Source organism: Alternaria alternata (genome assembly GCF_001642055.1).
Source record: "Alternaria alternata strain SRC1lrK2f unplaced genomic scaffold CC77scaffold_8, whole genome shotgun sequence".
In the NCBI taxonomy this organism is placed as follows: domain Eukaryota; kingdom Fungi; phylum Ascomycota; class Dothideomycetes; order Pleosporales; family Pleosporaceae; genus Alternaria; species Alternaria alternata.
This window is the reverse complement of record NW_017306197.1, coordinates 847,808-861,924: the sequence shown is the minus strand read 5'-3', so window position 1 is coordinate 861,924 and position 14,117 is coordinate 847,808. Positions and strand designations below refer to the sequence as shown.

Sequence of the window (14,117 nt, the reverse complement as noted above, 5' to 3'; positions counted from 1 at the left end):
CGTAATTGTGGTAGGATTCGGGACATCCTGGAGCAGCATGTAATTAGGTGGAAGTTTCAAGTGCTTGTTTCAAGATATGCTCCTGCCTGAAGGATCTCGGTTAGGGCTTTTGGCCCCCATAAACAGGGTGTTGACGCGCTTCTGGCCGTCACGCCCTCCATAGCGCGAACCGTGCTATGTCTTGTTGCAACTCGTCATCAGCTGAGCAGGCTGCCAAAGATTATCTATAAGATTCACAACCCACAGGACATAGGCCAAAGCTACCAGATGCCATTACCTGTTCTTCTACAGCAGTCATGGCTCCGAGTTCAAGAGCCAAAGCCAATTCACGAGGTTCCAAAACTGTTGCCAGTAATGGAAGCAAGAGAAAAAGAGACGGAACACCAGATTTTCAGTCCAACTCGATATCCAAGAAAAGGAAAGGGTTAGATTCGATACTTGCTGCTCCAAGCAAACAAACGGACTGCCAAAAGGCTCTTGAGGAGGCGAAGATCGTGAAAGAACTCCGCATCACGTTCCACCCACGGAAGTTCGACCCACAGCGTCCAGAAAACGTTCCTAAGGAACATCAGACAAAATTCAGTCACATTCAGCAGCTGGGCCAGATCAGTTACAATTCGTATGCGCTACAACCTCGACCTGACACTGCCAATAAGCCATGGGAACTCGAGAACAAGCTGAGGGCTACACGGGTGAGCGAGAAGGCGATCCAAGCGAGAAATGAATATCAAAACGAGGATGGCTGGCGGATGGCTGGGGGGCTTGAGGAACTCGTATTTGAACGCTTTGGAATCGAAGTTGCATGGTATGATACGATCTGAGTTTGATCTATATCAAATCTCTTGTGCTAACAACAGGTAGCCAGGAGTGCCGCAAACGTCGGTGGCAATCCTTCGTCGAGGTCAACCCGGAAGAGAGCAACAGCCGAACAAAAAACCTTGTAGAGCGTCAGCATCGTCGTACCGTATGTGACTGTGAGCCATTGTCAAAGCAATATAGCATGTGAGTCGATGACTTTATCAAGCGACGAATCACAACTAACCACGTTCCCAGTTTGAGCACAGGGCTGACCGACATGTTCACTACACGTATTGGCGAGCGAAGCGTCATACAAGACGACCCAGAGAACCACCGTAGAATAGAAATGCGGCCTGATCGAATCGTTGGATTGAATACTACAGATACCGTTCGAAAGATTTTGAAGCAACCGCATGTTTCTCACTTGGAAGAAGTATCTGAGCTCGACGACGACCTACTAGGCAGATTGACCGTCAGCTGCAATCCAGATAGTGGTGGAGATGTTTCGATATATCCTTTCTTGGTGATGGAGGCTAAGAGCCTCAAGAGCGGAACCACTTTTCCGGAAATCGAGACACAAACGGCAGTACCTATACGAAATCATCTGTACCTGCAACTCAAGCTCCAAGACGACAACTTTAACAACATGCCGACACCAGGAGGTCCGTTGACCTGGTTTCTTGCTTATGTTGGTGAGACGTGGAGGGTATACGGGTGTTACGTCACAAAGTCTAGTCCAGGCAATTTGCCCTGTTATGTGAGTGAACACGTGAGCTTTCCGATGCGTTGGTTAACACAGTAGCAGGAGATCGTTCGCTTGTGGCAAGGCGATATCACTGGCTACGACGAGGCACTTCAACTAGTTCTAATTATGGACTATATCGTTGATTGGGCGCGTGATATCTTCCGGCCTAGTATCATGAGACAACTGACGTCCGTAGTCGACAAGGGCGAACAGTCGTCTTACACGATTGTCGATCAACCTGACATCCTCTCAATACACGATCTTGCTAACTCTCGGTACGGTGGCAGGCCTGTCCCTACCATTGCCGGAGCTGGAACATTTGAGGCGCCTGCTGCATCAGCCTTTGATGCAGTACACTCCACGATCAGCTCTTCTTTCGAGCCTCGTTTTGAGAGTAGTGGAGTACATGTCGATATCAAGGTCTGGGAAAGCGCCAAGTATGAGTCACGAGTTCGAGGGCTTTTCATCACCGAAAATGACGCTGCTGCTATGGAACATCTTATACACACGGGCTACCAAAGATTAAACACGACTCATGGTCAGCGTTGTTGGTTCCTCTTATCAAACGTCCAAGATATTAAAATCATCGAAGAGGCTTGGACTGGGAGTCAAAAGATCAAGGACGTTCAAGATCTTCCGCAGCAAAAACTCCTGGTCTCCCTCTATGTTCAGTACCGCAAAGATGGTAATGGTGCGCCTGTACGCGAATTGACGTATCTGGCTGTTACTGAAACATTTGCTCGCAAATCAGTGGTTCTTTTCGGACACCTATTACAGAACAATGAGCTGGTTGATTCAGCTGCGGAACTTGGACTCAAGCTGCAAGAAGCTTGGACTTCGAGCAACAAGAATTACTTCAAGCGTTACGCCAGCGCCCAAACTAGCGTACTTTGTGTCACCGCATCTGACCACGATAGGTCAGTATATCGTGTCACCCTTGGCTTCTACAGCGACGGCGAGACCACGAACTACGCCAAAAGGTTGGATGCTTTCATCAAGACCACTTGCGAGAATCAACGAGGAAAGCTCTACAAACTCTACTCATCATGTTATCGGTACACCAACATCGTCCATTCGCTCACCATGGAGCCGCATTGTGTCTTGGACCCTACCCAAGATTGCGTTTTCATCAACACAGGCGTAATGCGATCCGGAATCTGCGTCTATATCACAAATGCAGCATCGGAGAAACTCAGCCATTCATTGCTCATCCGGCTTCTTTTGCGAATGGTAGTTGTCTACTGGGACAGCAAAGGGCTAGATTCGGATTCCGACGTCTCCTTCTGTGAGGGTGATGAGCCATACGTCGACGGTAAGTTGCTACTATGGATCGCATCAGATCCCCAATGGGATTTGTACGCTACAATGAAGTCGACTTTGACGACGCCTGGTATGCGCAGAGTTCACAAACATTTGGCGTGGATTCGCAAAGTGTTACTCAGACACAAGTGTGGTACAGGTATTCACGGATCCAGATACGGGCAGAATATTGTTGGATCCGAGTATTACAGGAGAGGGCACAGAAACATTCAACGCGAGATTCAGCTCTCTTGCAAGAAGTGCGATTACAAGAAACAGTATGAAAAAGCTGCGTCAGGGCCTACATTTTGCTTCTGCGACGAAGACTTCATGCCAGAAAAAGGCTTTTAGATTAGGTCTAGGTAATCACATGTAGTTTGGAGAAGAAATACCTTGGTCGATCTTCCATTTTCGAGACATCTCGTGATGTAATGGGTGTAGCTTTTCTTTTACGAAAGTCCTTAACTACTTATACGTGAGCGTACTAAGTTTGTTCTTCATTTCCCATTCCAGTGTGTGCTAGACCGTGACGTTCCCAGATTTCTACAAGTCACGACCGGCATATGCGCTTGCGGTGTTCAATGTTGACGTCTGCTAGATCAAACACGATGGGATGATCTGGGATGATCAAGTCCATCATATGTAGTCGCCCCCGCTCATCATTCACAGATGGGAGGAAATATTCCTGTTGAGAGAGAGTTCATGCTTACATTCTCCAAGTCGGCATCCGGACTGACAGTGCAAATGACAAGCCTTAGATCTTATGTGGAGGTACAGGTTTTAGGTTGTGAAGGTATAGGTCACCTCGAAGAACGAGTCGCAATATGCTCATATGCAATGTTAGCGTCGGGATACGACACCTAGGACCAAGATACTACAAAGAGACATCCATTATGCTATGCTTGACAGTTGTTAAGTTGCTCTAGTGTGCGCGTAACAGATTGAAATCCCACCTTGGTGTGATGACTCAAGCAACCAGTTTCTTCCAAGAATCCCGTGCGGAGACGCGTTCCCACCAAGCTTGTACATTGTGGCGGGTTCCAAATAGATCACCCTCTTGAACCTCGAAGAGCTTTCCGATGAGTGGCATATAGAATATATCGATCAAAGAGAATACATCGCCACCCATGTAGTCCTGCTTTGCAAGGATATCGTTGAACACGTCAAGGCTTTCAGAGAGAGCATTTCTCGCTTTCTCGAGAACGGGCTCTTCAGTGGGCTGACCAAACATACTAAATGGAGTTCGTCAATCCTGTCATAAGATCTGTGCATAGGCAACTTACGGTCGCACCATTTTCTGGTAAAAGATCTCCTGGGCAAATGGGTCGAAGTTATTTTGTTCCACAGACGCCCATTGCTCAAAGCGAGCCCAGGCTTTCTTGTCGTTGAAAGAGGGTAGAAGAGGGGTGCCCTGCTTGGCGTACTCGCTGGCTAGGAAACGCGATATCGCGCGAGATTCTACAGGTAACAAATGAGATCATGTAGAAAGGAGTCTGCTGCGTACTGACCAAAGAGAACGAAGTTGTTGTCTTCGAGAATCGGAATCCTGCCGAAAGGATGTTTTTTGAGATGCGACTCGGTCTTTATCCCATTAGTTTGTGTGAATTCGAGCATCGTGTTCACTTACCTTGTGTTCTCCAGCGGCAATGTTTGGAGCATGCACAGTAAAGTCACTTACTCCCTTCTCAGCAAGGACAAGAAGCGGGCGAAGTGTGCAGACTGAGTGCGAGATTCCAACAAGGGTGAACGGCATGGTGAAAATCCAAAGCGATATTTGTTGAGTAGAACTCTTTTTAAAATATGACATCCTTAGAGGGAGGCGCTACTCTTACATATACGTAGTGTGACTTGTTCATACGTCAGCGATATATAGATACGATTTCCATACTGCACTGCGGATCTGGAGATGATTCATCAGCTGCGGAAGCTCGTTTGGTGATCCGGACCAGGGCAACCAGATGGTAGGCATCGGTCCGATCATGGAACATTCGCATGTATTTACAAAGTTGCTAACTAATCCGTACAATTTGCATCCGCAGTGAGAGAGACGGTGATCGCTTTTCTTTAAGTGGGGCATTTGCGGCTACAAAATATATCCGCACCGGAAAAGCATCCATTGTGAACCAGCAAAGACTGCTGTGCTACGGGTTCTAGACGCCGTACAAAGCCTTAGTGCGAGGGTAGTCAGCCTCAGTCAACATTGGCTTCGGTGGAAAGAGAACTTCCGTAAATCATTGGACATGAGTCTACTTGCATCTTATCCACACGAACAAAATTTTATGTATGCTGCAGCTCCTTGAGTTACTAACCAAACTGATCTTGCAGTAGTAGCTCGTTAATGAACAAGGATGTGCGGATCTTGTCGGTGCGATTGTATAAGTATCACTACTCGAAACTGGCAAACAGTTCGCGATGGCTTTGGTGCGATTGCCTGATTCACTATCTTTGCTGTCGTAATATGGGAATATGCTCACAAGTGGAGATACAAAAAGCGATTTGTGATACACTTCATTCTTCCTATTCAACGACTGAAGCGTTGAAGGCGATTGCAATCTTTGCAACTAATCTGATATTTCTCAATTCATAAACATGAACCCATGGTTGTGTGATTTCAGAAAATCTGGCACCAATTCACCATACGACTCATCTAATCCATTTGGCTCGAGGATATCATGAAACACCTCACGCGCCTTATCACGCAAGGATGGCATATTGCTCAACAGTCCTTGCGCGATCGGCAACCAGTCGACAACTTGAGTAAGCCTGAGCTTTATTGACTAGATTATCACTGACGTTAGTTGATTACCAACCTCCGGACTTGATGGCCTTCTGGCTTACCTCGAGTGATTGTCCAAACATCGTGACTTGCTCGCCGCTCTGGGCAGCGATAACCGCACAACTCGCTAAGTTGCACAATCTCCTACATCCTTCGAGAAGTCTTTTCACATCGCAACCGGCCTTCTGGAACTGGTCCAGGAATTGGACAAAGTTGTGGATCAGCTGCGCATCAGCCTCAGCATAAATTGATGCTGGACGTACTAGAGTCTCGGATAGCAAGACCAAGACAGCGGAGAGGGGATAGCACAGTATTTGCCTTTATATAGTTTCAGCTTCAGGCGCTCAAGCAGATCATTAGTGATGAATCATGGCAAACATACCAGAGATGTGTGAATGGCTGCTGCGGTCGGAAGCGAAACAGCACGTCAAGTGTTTTACGAGCTGCCATGGCGCACTCCATCCAAGGCATTCTGCTGTTGAACAGGGAATTCTCCGGTGAGGACAGTTGGTCTTCTCGCAAGACGGAGTTGCATGTTTTCAGGTCGATCAGAAGAGCGATCGTGGTGCTGACCCTGCTTTTGCAACTAAGATAGATAAAGTGTAGGAGAGCAACTGGGACTTCGAGGAGCTGACTTCCATGCATTCCGTCACAGACTTGCTTATCTGCGGGCAATGTATCTTTCCAGGTTTCTAGATCGTCGTAGATTTCTAGTAAAGGTTTCAGCAGACCAAAACTTTCCTGCTTGGAAAACTGCCTGAAAACCGCTTTCTGTAGTAGTTCGTGTATCCGCAGCTGTTTGATAGCAAGCGTTGCTCGCTCTCGCACAAGAGTGATCTGATCCAGCCCTTCAGGGCTCGTGGAATGGTATTGTTTGTCTCTAGAAAATTCCACAGATATTTCCACTGCACCAAGAGGCGAGGGCAAGTCACATCTGTGCGTCATTTCCGCATTGATGATATATATTACCCAAAAGATTCGTTTGCTTCTGTATGCTTCAACATTGTTGAGACCGGCGTAGTATTCCGTCGTGTGCATGCCGAGTATATGAGCCACGCGGGCTGCAGTAGCCGTTATCTGTCCAGCGACGCGGGTGTCAGCTGAACGCAGCATGAACAAAGCCATCGCAAGTAACGCTTCACAACACGCTATCGAAGGTTCTCGAACCGCGATTTCGGCATAGATTGCAAATGCATTCTTGAAAAACCCCCATGCCGTTGATGAGAGTGCTGTAAGAGACCCATTGTCTATCCTCTGAAGTGCCGATACCCCAAGAAGTGAGCACACAGTCGCCCATCGACATGGGCTACTGCAGCAATCACCTGCGCCTGCAATATATTGTTCATCGACTCGGTTCATAATATCTTCTCTAGCAAGGAAGATGCCATGGACCTGGATCGATTCGGTTACTGAACGCAGCACATCTATTGCGAGATGTTTTGGAGGAAGCTGTGCATATATTTTACTCTCATAATAGCCTCGACTCACTTGTGACTGCAGATGTTCCATCGTTCTGCTAACATCAGCGGCGAAGACTGTGAACCTTCTGGCAGCGGTAGGCAGGGTTCGTGTTGTCTCGCTGTCAGTCCAAGGACTCCAGGTCAAATCAGCGATCCGATATAGTCTGGCAGTTGTATCGTCCATGTGAGATCCTTTTAGATATGTATACCCGTACAATGAAGTGGTACTGCTATGCTTACCTCCTTCAGAGACCACAGCTTTCTTGCCACTTTGCACTCGATCATAGCCTCTTGATTCGCAAATCGCGTCATGCGGTGTATCATCTTGTTGTGAAAATAGATGATCTTGTTTTTGTTGCAGCACAACAGGCGCATCGTCCTTCTTGCTGGAGGGTATGAGTGAGCTCATCCCTCTACTTTTGCCAAAGAGAAGACTTACGCCTTTCCACGACCCCGTCGCCGTCGCGTTGTGTATACGCAATTCCGTCTGTGCTTTACGCAATGGCTACAATATGGCTGTGCTCCATTGCAACGTCTCTTTCTCTGCTGACATTCCAGGCATGCCTAAAACGCGTTAGCGTATTGTATGGTATGCTTTCCAGCGGAACAAGCGAGCGTACTTACATTGATGGTTCGTTTGCCTTTGAACATGTCTGCAGACCTGTTGATGTACGCGTATCGTTATGACGTTTTATCAGGTATGTACAAGATGATAGGGAACCGCGGAGCGAGGATTGGCGATGATGTTTGCGGAGTCTTGTCAGATGCCGACACGATGTGCTACACAGAACACTATGTGATTTGATAATGCGACCTTGCACAACCAAAGAAGAATCATCCAGAACGCATGCTCCGTTCGGGACCAGTGGTACGAATCAGTCCTCGGCGTTTACGAGAAGCTGAGTCCTGATCTGTTTGTCTTCACCTCCGCACTAGAAGGCAGGCTTAACTGTATTCGGTATAGCGTGCGGATACAATTTGTATCCGCACGCTATGGCTGTACTGCGGACATGATTTGTATCCGCAACACAGCCATCAAAAAAAGACGATTCTTCTTATTAAGCAGAATTGGATTGTTGTCAGACTAGTAAGCCTCCTTCTCATGATTCATAGCGCCTGTGTGTCCGATCTCATGATGCGGACAAATCCCGGATGTTACCAATGGCCTTGTCGAATGATATAGTGCGCCAGCGCTGGTAGGTTCTCTCTTGTATAAGTCTCCTACAAATCTGTATTCTGGGTCGAAGTAGTTCGACTTGTCATTGCAATTGTTCTGCCTCATCAATGTCGAAATATCATATTTTAGTAGCTGGAGCTACAGGTTTGTCCTCACTCTTGACACACGACAAGAACAAATCTGACAGTTGGCAGGACCATCCGGACTGGCTTTCTGTAATGTTGCTCTAGATGCAAAACATAGATTAACCCTGTTCGTGCGCAACCCATCGAAGGTGCCGCAAGCCATTGCCCAGAACACGAACGCAGGAATCATAGAAGGAGGGTTCGATGACATGGTCGCCCTTGAGGCTGCAGCCAAATGTGGCGCCGATATTTTCGTCTCTTTTATCGGCCCAATTTCTGGCCACAAAGGCACGGTAAGCCTCCCTAACCATGGACATTACTATCGAACGAACATGTTCCAGCTAACCTGCTCCTCAGCCTCTAACAGAAGGCTATAAACGCCTCCTTCCACTTCTCGCCAGCTGCAATTACAAGCGCACCATGATCCTTGGGACACCGTCATGGGCCTCGTCTGAGGACAAGCGATCACTGCTATGGCAAATGTCTATTGGGTCCATAGCGTTGTTTTTCCGTGACGCCTACAAAGACTTTGTAGGAATAGGAAACTACGTCACTTCACTACCTTTGAGCGAGATCAAATGGACGTTATTCCGCGTCCCTTTCCTAACAGACGCAGCCCCTAGCGAAGTCTACGCTGGACCATTAGGTGCTCCGCATATAAGTTTGAAGCTATCGCGAGCTTCCATGGCGAATTGGTTGCTTCAAGAGATTGACAAGGCGCAGTGGATTGGAAAGACTCCATGTCTATCGAACTGTAAGTTGAATAGCTCATACACAAGTAAACCTTCATTCTGATTATGTCTTAGAGCAAAGACAACAATTCCTCTCACTAGGCTATTAACTCACAATCGGATGTTGACTTGGATACCAGAGATCAATAGTCTTTTTTATAGGAGTAGCCTGGGTTCAGTCAGTAAGGAAACGACAGTACACTAGAAGAACGAGTCGCAACATCCTCGCACGCAATGTCAGCGTCGGGGTACGATGCCTGGGACCAAAATCTCATCAATAGACATCCATTATAACGTTGAATCGCTACCCACCAAAAACCCTCCTAGAATCCTAGAAATCAACCCCCAAACTTCTTCTTCTCAATCGCACTTCCCACCAACCCCTCGCCCTTGATTACATTCGTCGCGCAAACTACAACCTTCGAGCCCCTCCCCTCACCACCACTCTCCTTCAACTTATCCCCCACAAACCGCAAGGCCGCAATCTCAGCTCTCGTCACACCGCCCAGGAAGAACACAACGATAGTCTTGTTCTTCTCGCCAGCACTTCCATTCAACAGCTGTCGTGCCTTGGCCGCCTTCTCTTCGCCTTTCTGTGTTTCGTCGAATGTTGCACCACGAATGTACTTACTCGCGTCGTCGAAAATGCGGAGGCCCTGGGCTAGAGGGTTGGCTTGAGCGCTCGCTCGGGGGTCGGAGGGCGGTTTGATGGCGTTGGCGAGGGTGTGTTTTTGAATGATGGATTGGATTATGCGCACGCTGAGGGGTGCGTAGCCGGAGAAAGTATAGCTGATGTCGTTTGGATTTGCTTCGTTGACATCATCATCCCAGAGCTTTAGGCTCTTTCGCAAGGGCGTGTAGTTTGTTACGCTGCCTGGTTTGGCGGGTGCGCCTACGCCGCCGAGACTTACGCCGCCTCGGGGTCCTAGCAAGCCCATTTTCTCGAGTGACGCTAGGGTAAGGATATGTTGCGGGCCGTAAGCCTGGATAATGGCGCGTTTGAAGGTTTCAAGATCTTTCGGGCGGATTCCGGCGTTAGTGGTGGATTCTAAGCATAGCAAACGGAGGATGGCGGGGAGCGGTACATCACGGTTGATGAGCTCGGTTATCGTGTCATGCTGGGTTGTAGGGTCGGCGCCAGACATGATGTTCTGCTGCACTTCTAGGCTTCGCGTGAAGATGTCAGTGCGTGTAAACTTGATAATATCCTCAGCCAAGCTGGTGTGTAGCTTCAAGCTTGCTTGTTCAGCCTGGTAGCCTGGTAACTTGGCGACGAAGTCACGGAGCTCGGAAGTCGTCTTTGTAGCAAGCTGATCGCGTCCTGTGCTGCTTTGGAGGCGACGGGCTGCTTGGTTGAGCAGGTTGCCGACAATGGCGAAGTTGGCATCACCCAATTCGGCATACAGAGTGTCTTTCGAATCAATCATGATCTTGCGCTTCATACTGGTCGACGCCGATCCAGTCTGTCCTTGCTGAGGCTGTGCGCCGCCGGCTATGGAAGAGTCGACTTCTGTTTGGTTTGCGGTAATATTGAAGACCTCGTCGATGAGCCCTTCGTAGGTCAACTGAGTGAGTAGCACCGTGGGAAAGTCGACTTCTCGATCGACGATGATGAGGCTGTCTATGTTAGAACTAGGTGCTAAGCCCATGAACGATGGTCCTCCGCTAGCAGATGTCTCGCCTGCCATGACTTCGGTACGCATGCGGATGAGGAGGTCAGCGAGGCGCTTGCCATTGTCACCCTTTCCGATGATGCGTGGAAACAGACCATACTTCTGCTGCTGAAGCATGAGTGCTTTGGCTGACAAGTAGATTGCGGTCGGATCTTTCTTCTACACACAGTTAGTATCATGTCTGCAGCAGGTCCAGAACACACGTACAAGATAGAGATCTGACACAGCATCTTCAAGTTCAAGCGACAGCACATCATCTGCAAGTGGCACGAAGAACAACGGCCATTCGCTCACACTAGCTTCACCCAGAACACCCGCTTCTTCGAGCAGTTGATCGGAAGTCATAGTACGACGGGGCACCCAGAAGATGGAGAATTCATGCTCAATTTGGCTGTCTCGCCGTATACGTTTGATTTGGTCTATCTAGTATGTTAGCACCGTACAATAGACTGTTCCTATATGGGAAGAATAGGCAATCCAATAAAAGCGCTATGTTCGATTTAGGCATCAAGACTGGCTAGGCAGAGTGGGTACTGTCTGTCTAGCCTACTTTTTGAGCCAAAAGCTTGCCATAAGGCAGATGGAAAGAAACAAGTAAGGAAGCCGAGGGAGCTTCACTTACCAGCAACAGCCATCACAGTCTTCGCTTTCTCGCCTCTGACGAGGAAGACGATGTTGCGCTGAGACGAGTCGACATTGTCGTTCTCGAGGAAGAAGGGCTTGTCGACGCCGTATTCCTGCAACGTGGAGAATTTGACAAGCAAGTTCAGTGGGCCTGCAAGAGCTTTCTCAAGCACGAGATTCTTCTTGCCTCTGATCTGTCCGCACGCGTTAGATGGTGCAGAGATCTGCGACGTTGATATTACCTTACACCCTCGAGCAGAAGAAGCAGCTCCCGGCGCGCTTTTTCAGTTATGTCCGCCGCATTGAGAGGTGTGATGGGCGCCATCTTCGCCGCTGTATCATGAGTTACAGCTTTTGCGAACAATCCTAACGCGCATGACTATGCAGCTCGCCCTTGTGATGTGAAGGTCGATAGAGTGGGAAAGAGGTGGTTGGATTTTCGGGTCTTAAGCTTTGGACTCAAGGCACGTGCACGTTCATGGCTTGGCGTTTAGGTGGGTAACTACCTACTGCGTGCGCGACGAGTTGCACTTTTGCGTGGGAAGTTCGTAGTACGAAGCCTACTTGTTGAGCACGTTTAGAATCTGAGCTAAGAAACAACTGCTCGGTAACGCATAGTCAACATTTGGTATCTCTACCATTGTAGCTACCTAGATAGTTTAGGACGCAGATGAAATTCATAGAGTTATTCATAAAGCACTCACCCCAACTCCAAACCCCAAATCCGTGTATTCCCAAAATGTTGTTCGTACAGGACAGAGTCCTATAGCACACGCAGATGGTGGCAGTAACAAAGCGAAGAAAGTAGAGGACAGCTCCAAAGGCCGAGGCTAGCCCGAACATCAATCGCGCTCGAAGCTCAAGCTACCGAGACATTCTCAAGAAAGACCCAACTCTCCATCTCAACCCCACAAACGCCCGATTCTACCTACTTTTACCGCGCCAATTCGCGTCAAACAGCGAGAATAAAACCATCAGCAAACATCGAAAATGACAGAACCATCTCCCAACGAAGCAGCTGCGCAAAACCCCGACATCGACCCTGCGATCACAAATGGCCTGGCACAACAAGCATCCACAGAGCAACCCGCAGATGTAGAGATGACAGATTCTGGAGCAGTAGCAGCAGTAAGTCTCTACCCTTCTCCGCTCAAGCACAACAATCACAAACACTCTACTAACGCCTCCAAGCCACCCGCTCAAGACACCCAATCCCAAGCTCAAGCCGACCTCCAACCCACCGTCCAAACAGTCCCGCCAACACCTTCAACCACTACGCCCGCACCCCCATCTGCTCCTTCCCTCCCCACCGTGCCCACACCCACACCTGCAGCATCGTCGCGCAACTCGCCTCACCCGACTGCTCAAGCGCCGACTCAACCCATTCCACACGGTAGCCCGACAAGAGTGTATCTCAATCAGCATGTGACGCCGCATTTGCTAGAAGCTATGAAGCATCTTGCTACAACGGAGCCAGAGAAGCCATTGAAGTGGCTGAGTGAGTTTTTGGCGCAAAAGAGTAGGGAGATTGAGGGGCCTTGAGGGGTGGATGGACTGGTAGAGGGGAATACAGAGATGGTCTAGAGACTATGTCAGGACGAGGAACAAGATGCCATGCGCATGCGTGGTCGGTTAGCAAGTCCATGGTATGCTGGTCAAACATGGCTACCCAGCGGAAGACATGACAGAAAAACATCCAAGGACCACAGGCTTATGCGAGGGTGTTTCCAAAAGTACAAGGCAGGCAGGCAGGCGTCATGAAGGATGATACCCAAGTCAATCAGCAATACAAATAGCAAACGATCAAATTCTGACACGTTCAATTCAACTTGGGTATATTCAATTCGAGGTGATGCTTTTGATTGATTCATTCCATATCGTGATCCTGTTAGGTATCCACACAGCATCCATACCTGTGAAACTCCACTTAAATGTCTAACATGAAGACTGCCACACACGCCAATCCTACATCTGCTTATGCGACGAGGGTAGAGGCGGTGGCGCTCTCGTACCTCCAGGTAGGGGGGAGAGCACCAACGGTCTTGTAGTAACGGGAGAGCTGACGGTAATTAGCGCGTGCTCCGGTACATGGCAGAAGGCGAAGTCGACTTACACGGTGGATACGGGACTCGATGAGAATGAGGCGGAACTTGCTGTCCTTGTCCTTGCGGTTGGTCTGGAGGTGCTTGCGGACGGCAACGGCCTTCTTGATGAGCATGTAGAGGTCCTCTGGGATATCGGGGCTAAGGCCTTTATGCGCAAAATGTTAGCCTAGACCAACAGATGCAGTTTTGTATAGCGCGCAGGTACTCTCGAAAGAGCAGAGCTGTGTCGACGTGCGCTTCATGTGTATAGGGCGATCGTACCGCTGGACTTGAGGATTCGGAGGATCTTGTTGCCAGTGATGACCTTGACCTGGGCGACACCGTGGCTGTCACGGAGGATCTCACCAATCCTGCGACTGTGTTAGTGCATCGTTCTCAAGTCCTTTTTCCGTGCGATTGTCCTTACTGAGATGGTGTAGCACCCTTCTTCGCGAGCTTGCAGATCTGGTCGACAACCTGCTCGGGAGTGGTCTTCAACCACGCAGGAGCGCTGCGGGAGTAGGGGATGGCGGAGGCTGATATGCCCTTTCCGTTGCTGTGAAGACGACCCATTTTGAATGAATGTTCCGGATGGCGACCTGGTCGATTAGTACGGAGGCGTGTG

The 14,117-nt window shown here is 48.9% G+C and overlaps 7 protein-coding genes across 7 annotated transcripts; 3 read left to right on the top strand and 4 right to left on the bottom strand.

The window, feature by feature from the left end:
• Positions 1-212: 212 nt before the first annotated feature.
• CC77DRAFT_1094050 (hypothetical protein) lies at positions 213-3,193 on the top strand (the record flags this gene model as incomplete). The annotated part of the gene is made up of 4 exons (XM_018529713.1): positions 213-805; positions 862-1,002; positions 1,054-1,555; positions 1,604-3,193. Exons 1-4 carry the CDS (start codon positions 297-299, stop codon positions 3,191-3,193), a joined length of 2,742 nt encoding a protein of 913 aa, XP_018387157.1. The 5' UTR covers positions 213-296.
• Positions 3,194-3,809: 616 nt separating this feature from the next.
• Positions 3,810-4,630, bottom strand: CC77DRAFT_1088751 (putative glutathion S-transferase II, GST-II; the record flags this gene model as incomplete). The annotated part of the gene is made up of 4 exons (XM_018529470.1): positions 4,470-4,630; positions 4,351-4,423; positions 4,126-4,300; positions 3,810-4,074 (listed from the first exon to the last, which is right to left on the bottom strand). Exons 1-4 carry the CDS (start codon positions 4,593-4,595, stop codon positions 3,810-3,812), a joined length of 639 nt encoding a protein of 212 aa, XP_018387156.1. The 5' UTR covers positions 4,596-4,630.
• A 743-nt stretch (positions 4,631-5,373) lies between these two features.
• On the bottom strand, positions 5,374-7,957 carry CC77DRAFT_1049477 (hypothetical protein). Its single transcript, XM_018527579.1, has 7 exons — positions 7,703-7,957; positions 7,518-7,642; positions 7,319-7,464; positions 7,107-7,270; positions 6,001-7,067; positions 5,681-5,936; positions 5,374-5,619 (listed from the first exon to the last, which is right to left on the bottom strand). Exons 1-7 carry the CDS (start codon positions 7,727-7,729, stop codon positions 5,419-5,421), a joined length of 1,986 nt encoding a protein of 661 aa, XP_018387155.1. The 5' UTR covers positions 7,730-7,957; the 3' UTR covers positions 5,374-5,418.
• Positions 7,958-8,123: 166 nt separating this feature from the next.
• Positions 8,124-9,393, top strand: CC77DRAFT_836683 (NAD(P)-binding protein). Its single transcript, XM_018533353.1, has 4 exons — positions 8,124-8,399; positions 8,450-8,673; positions 8,738-9,134; positions 9,187-9,393. Coding segments are annotated over exons 1-4 (660 nt in total). The 5' UTR covers positions 8,124-8,362; the 3' UTR covers positions 9,189-9,393.
• CC77DRAFT_836593 (Sec1-like protein) lies at positions 9,184-11,396 on the bottom strand. The gene is made up of 2 exons (XM_018533352.1): positions 10,992-11,396; positions 9,184-10,943 (listed from the first exon to the last, which is right to left on the bottom strand). Exons 1-2 carry the CDS (start codon positions 11,127-11,129, stop codon positions 9,450-9,452), a joined length of 1,632 nt encoding a protein of 543 aa, XP_018387153.1. The 5' UTR covers positions 11,130-11,396; the 3' UTR covers positions 9,184-9,449.
• A 1,002-nt stretch (positions 11,397-12,398) lies between these two features.
• On the top strand, positions 12,399-12,950 carry CC77DRAFT_933078 (hypothetical protein; the record flags this gene model as incomplete). The annotated part of the gene is made up of 2 exons (XM_018534293.1): positions 12,399-12,527; positions 12,600-12,950. The coding sequence occupies 2 exons, from the start codon at positions 12,399-12,401 to the stop codon at positions 12,948-12,950; spliced, it is 480 nt and encodes a 159-aa protein (XP_018387152.1).
• Positions 12,951-13,386: 436 nt separating this feature from the next.
• CC77DRAFT_961117 (hypothetical protein) lies at positions 13,387-14,065 on the bottom strand (the record flags this gene model as incomplete). Its single annotated transcript, XM_018535615.1, has 4 exons — positions 13,387-13,467; positions 13,522-13,658; positions 13,775-13,863; positions 13,920-14,065. Coding segments are annotated over 4 exons (453 nt in total), but the record flags the coding sequence as incomplete, so codon positions are not given.
• Positions 14,066-14,117: the final 52 nt, after the last annotated feature.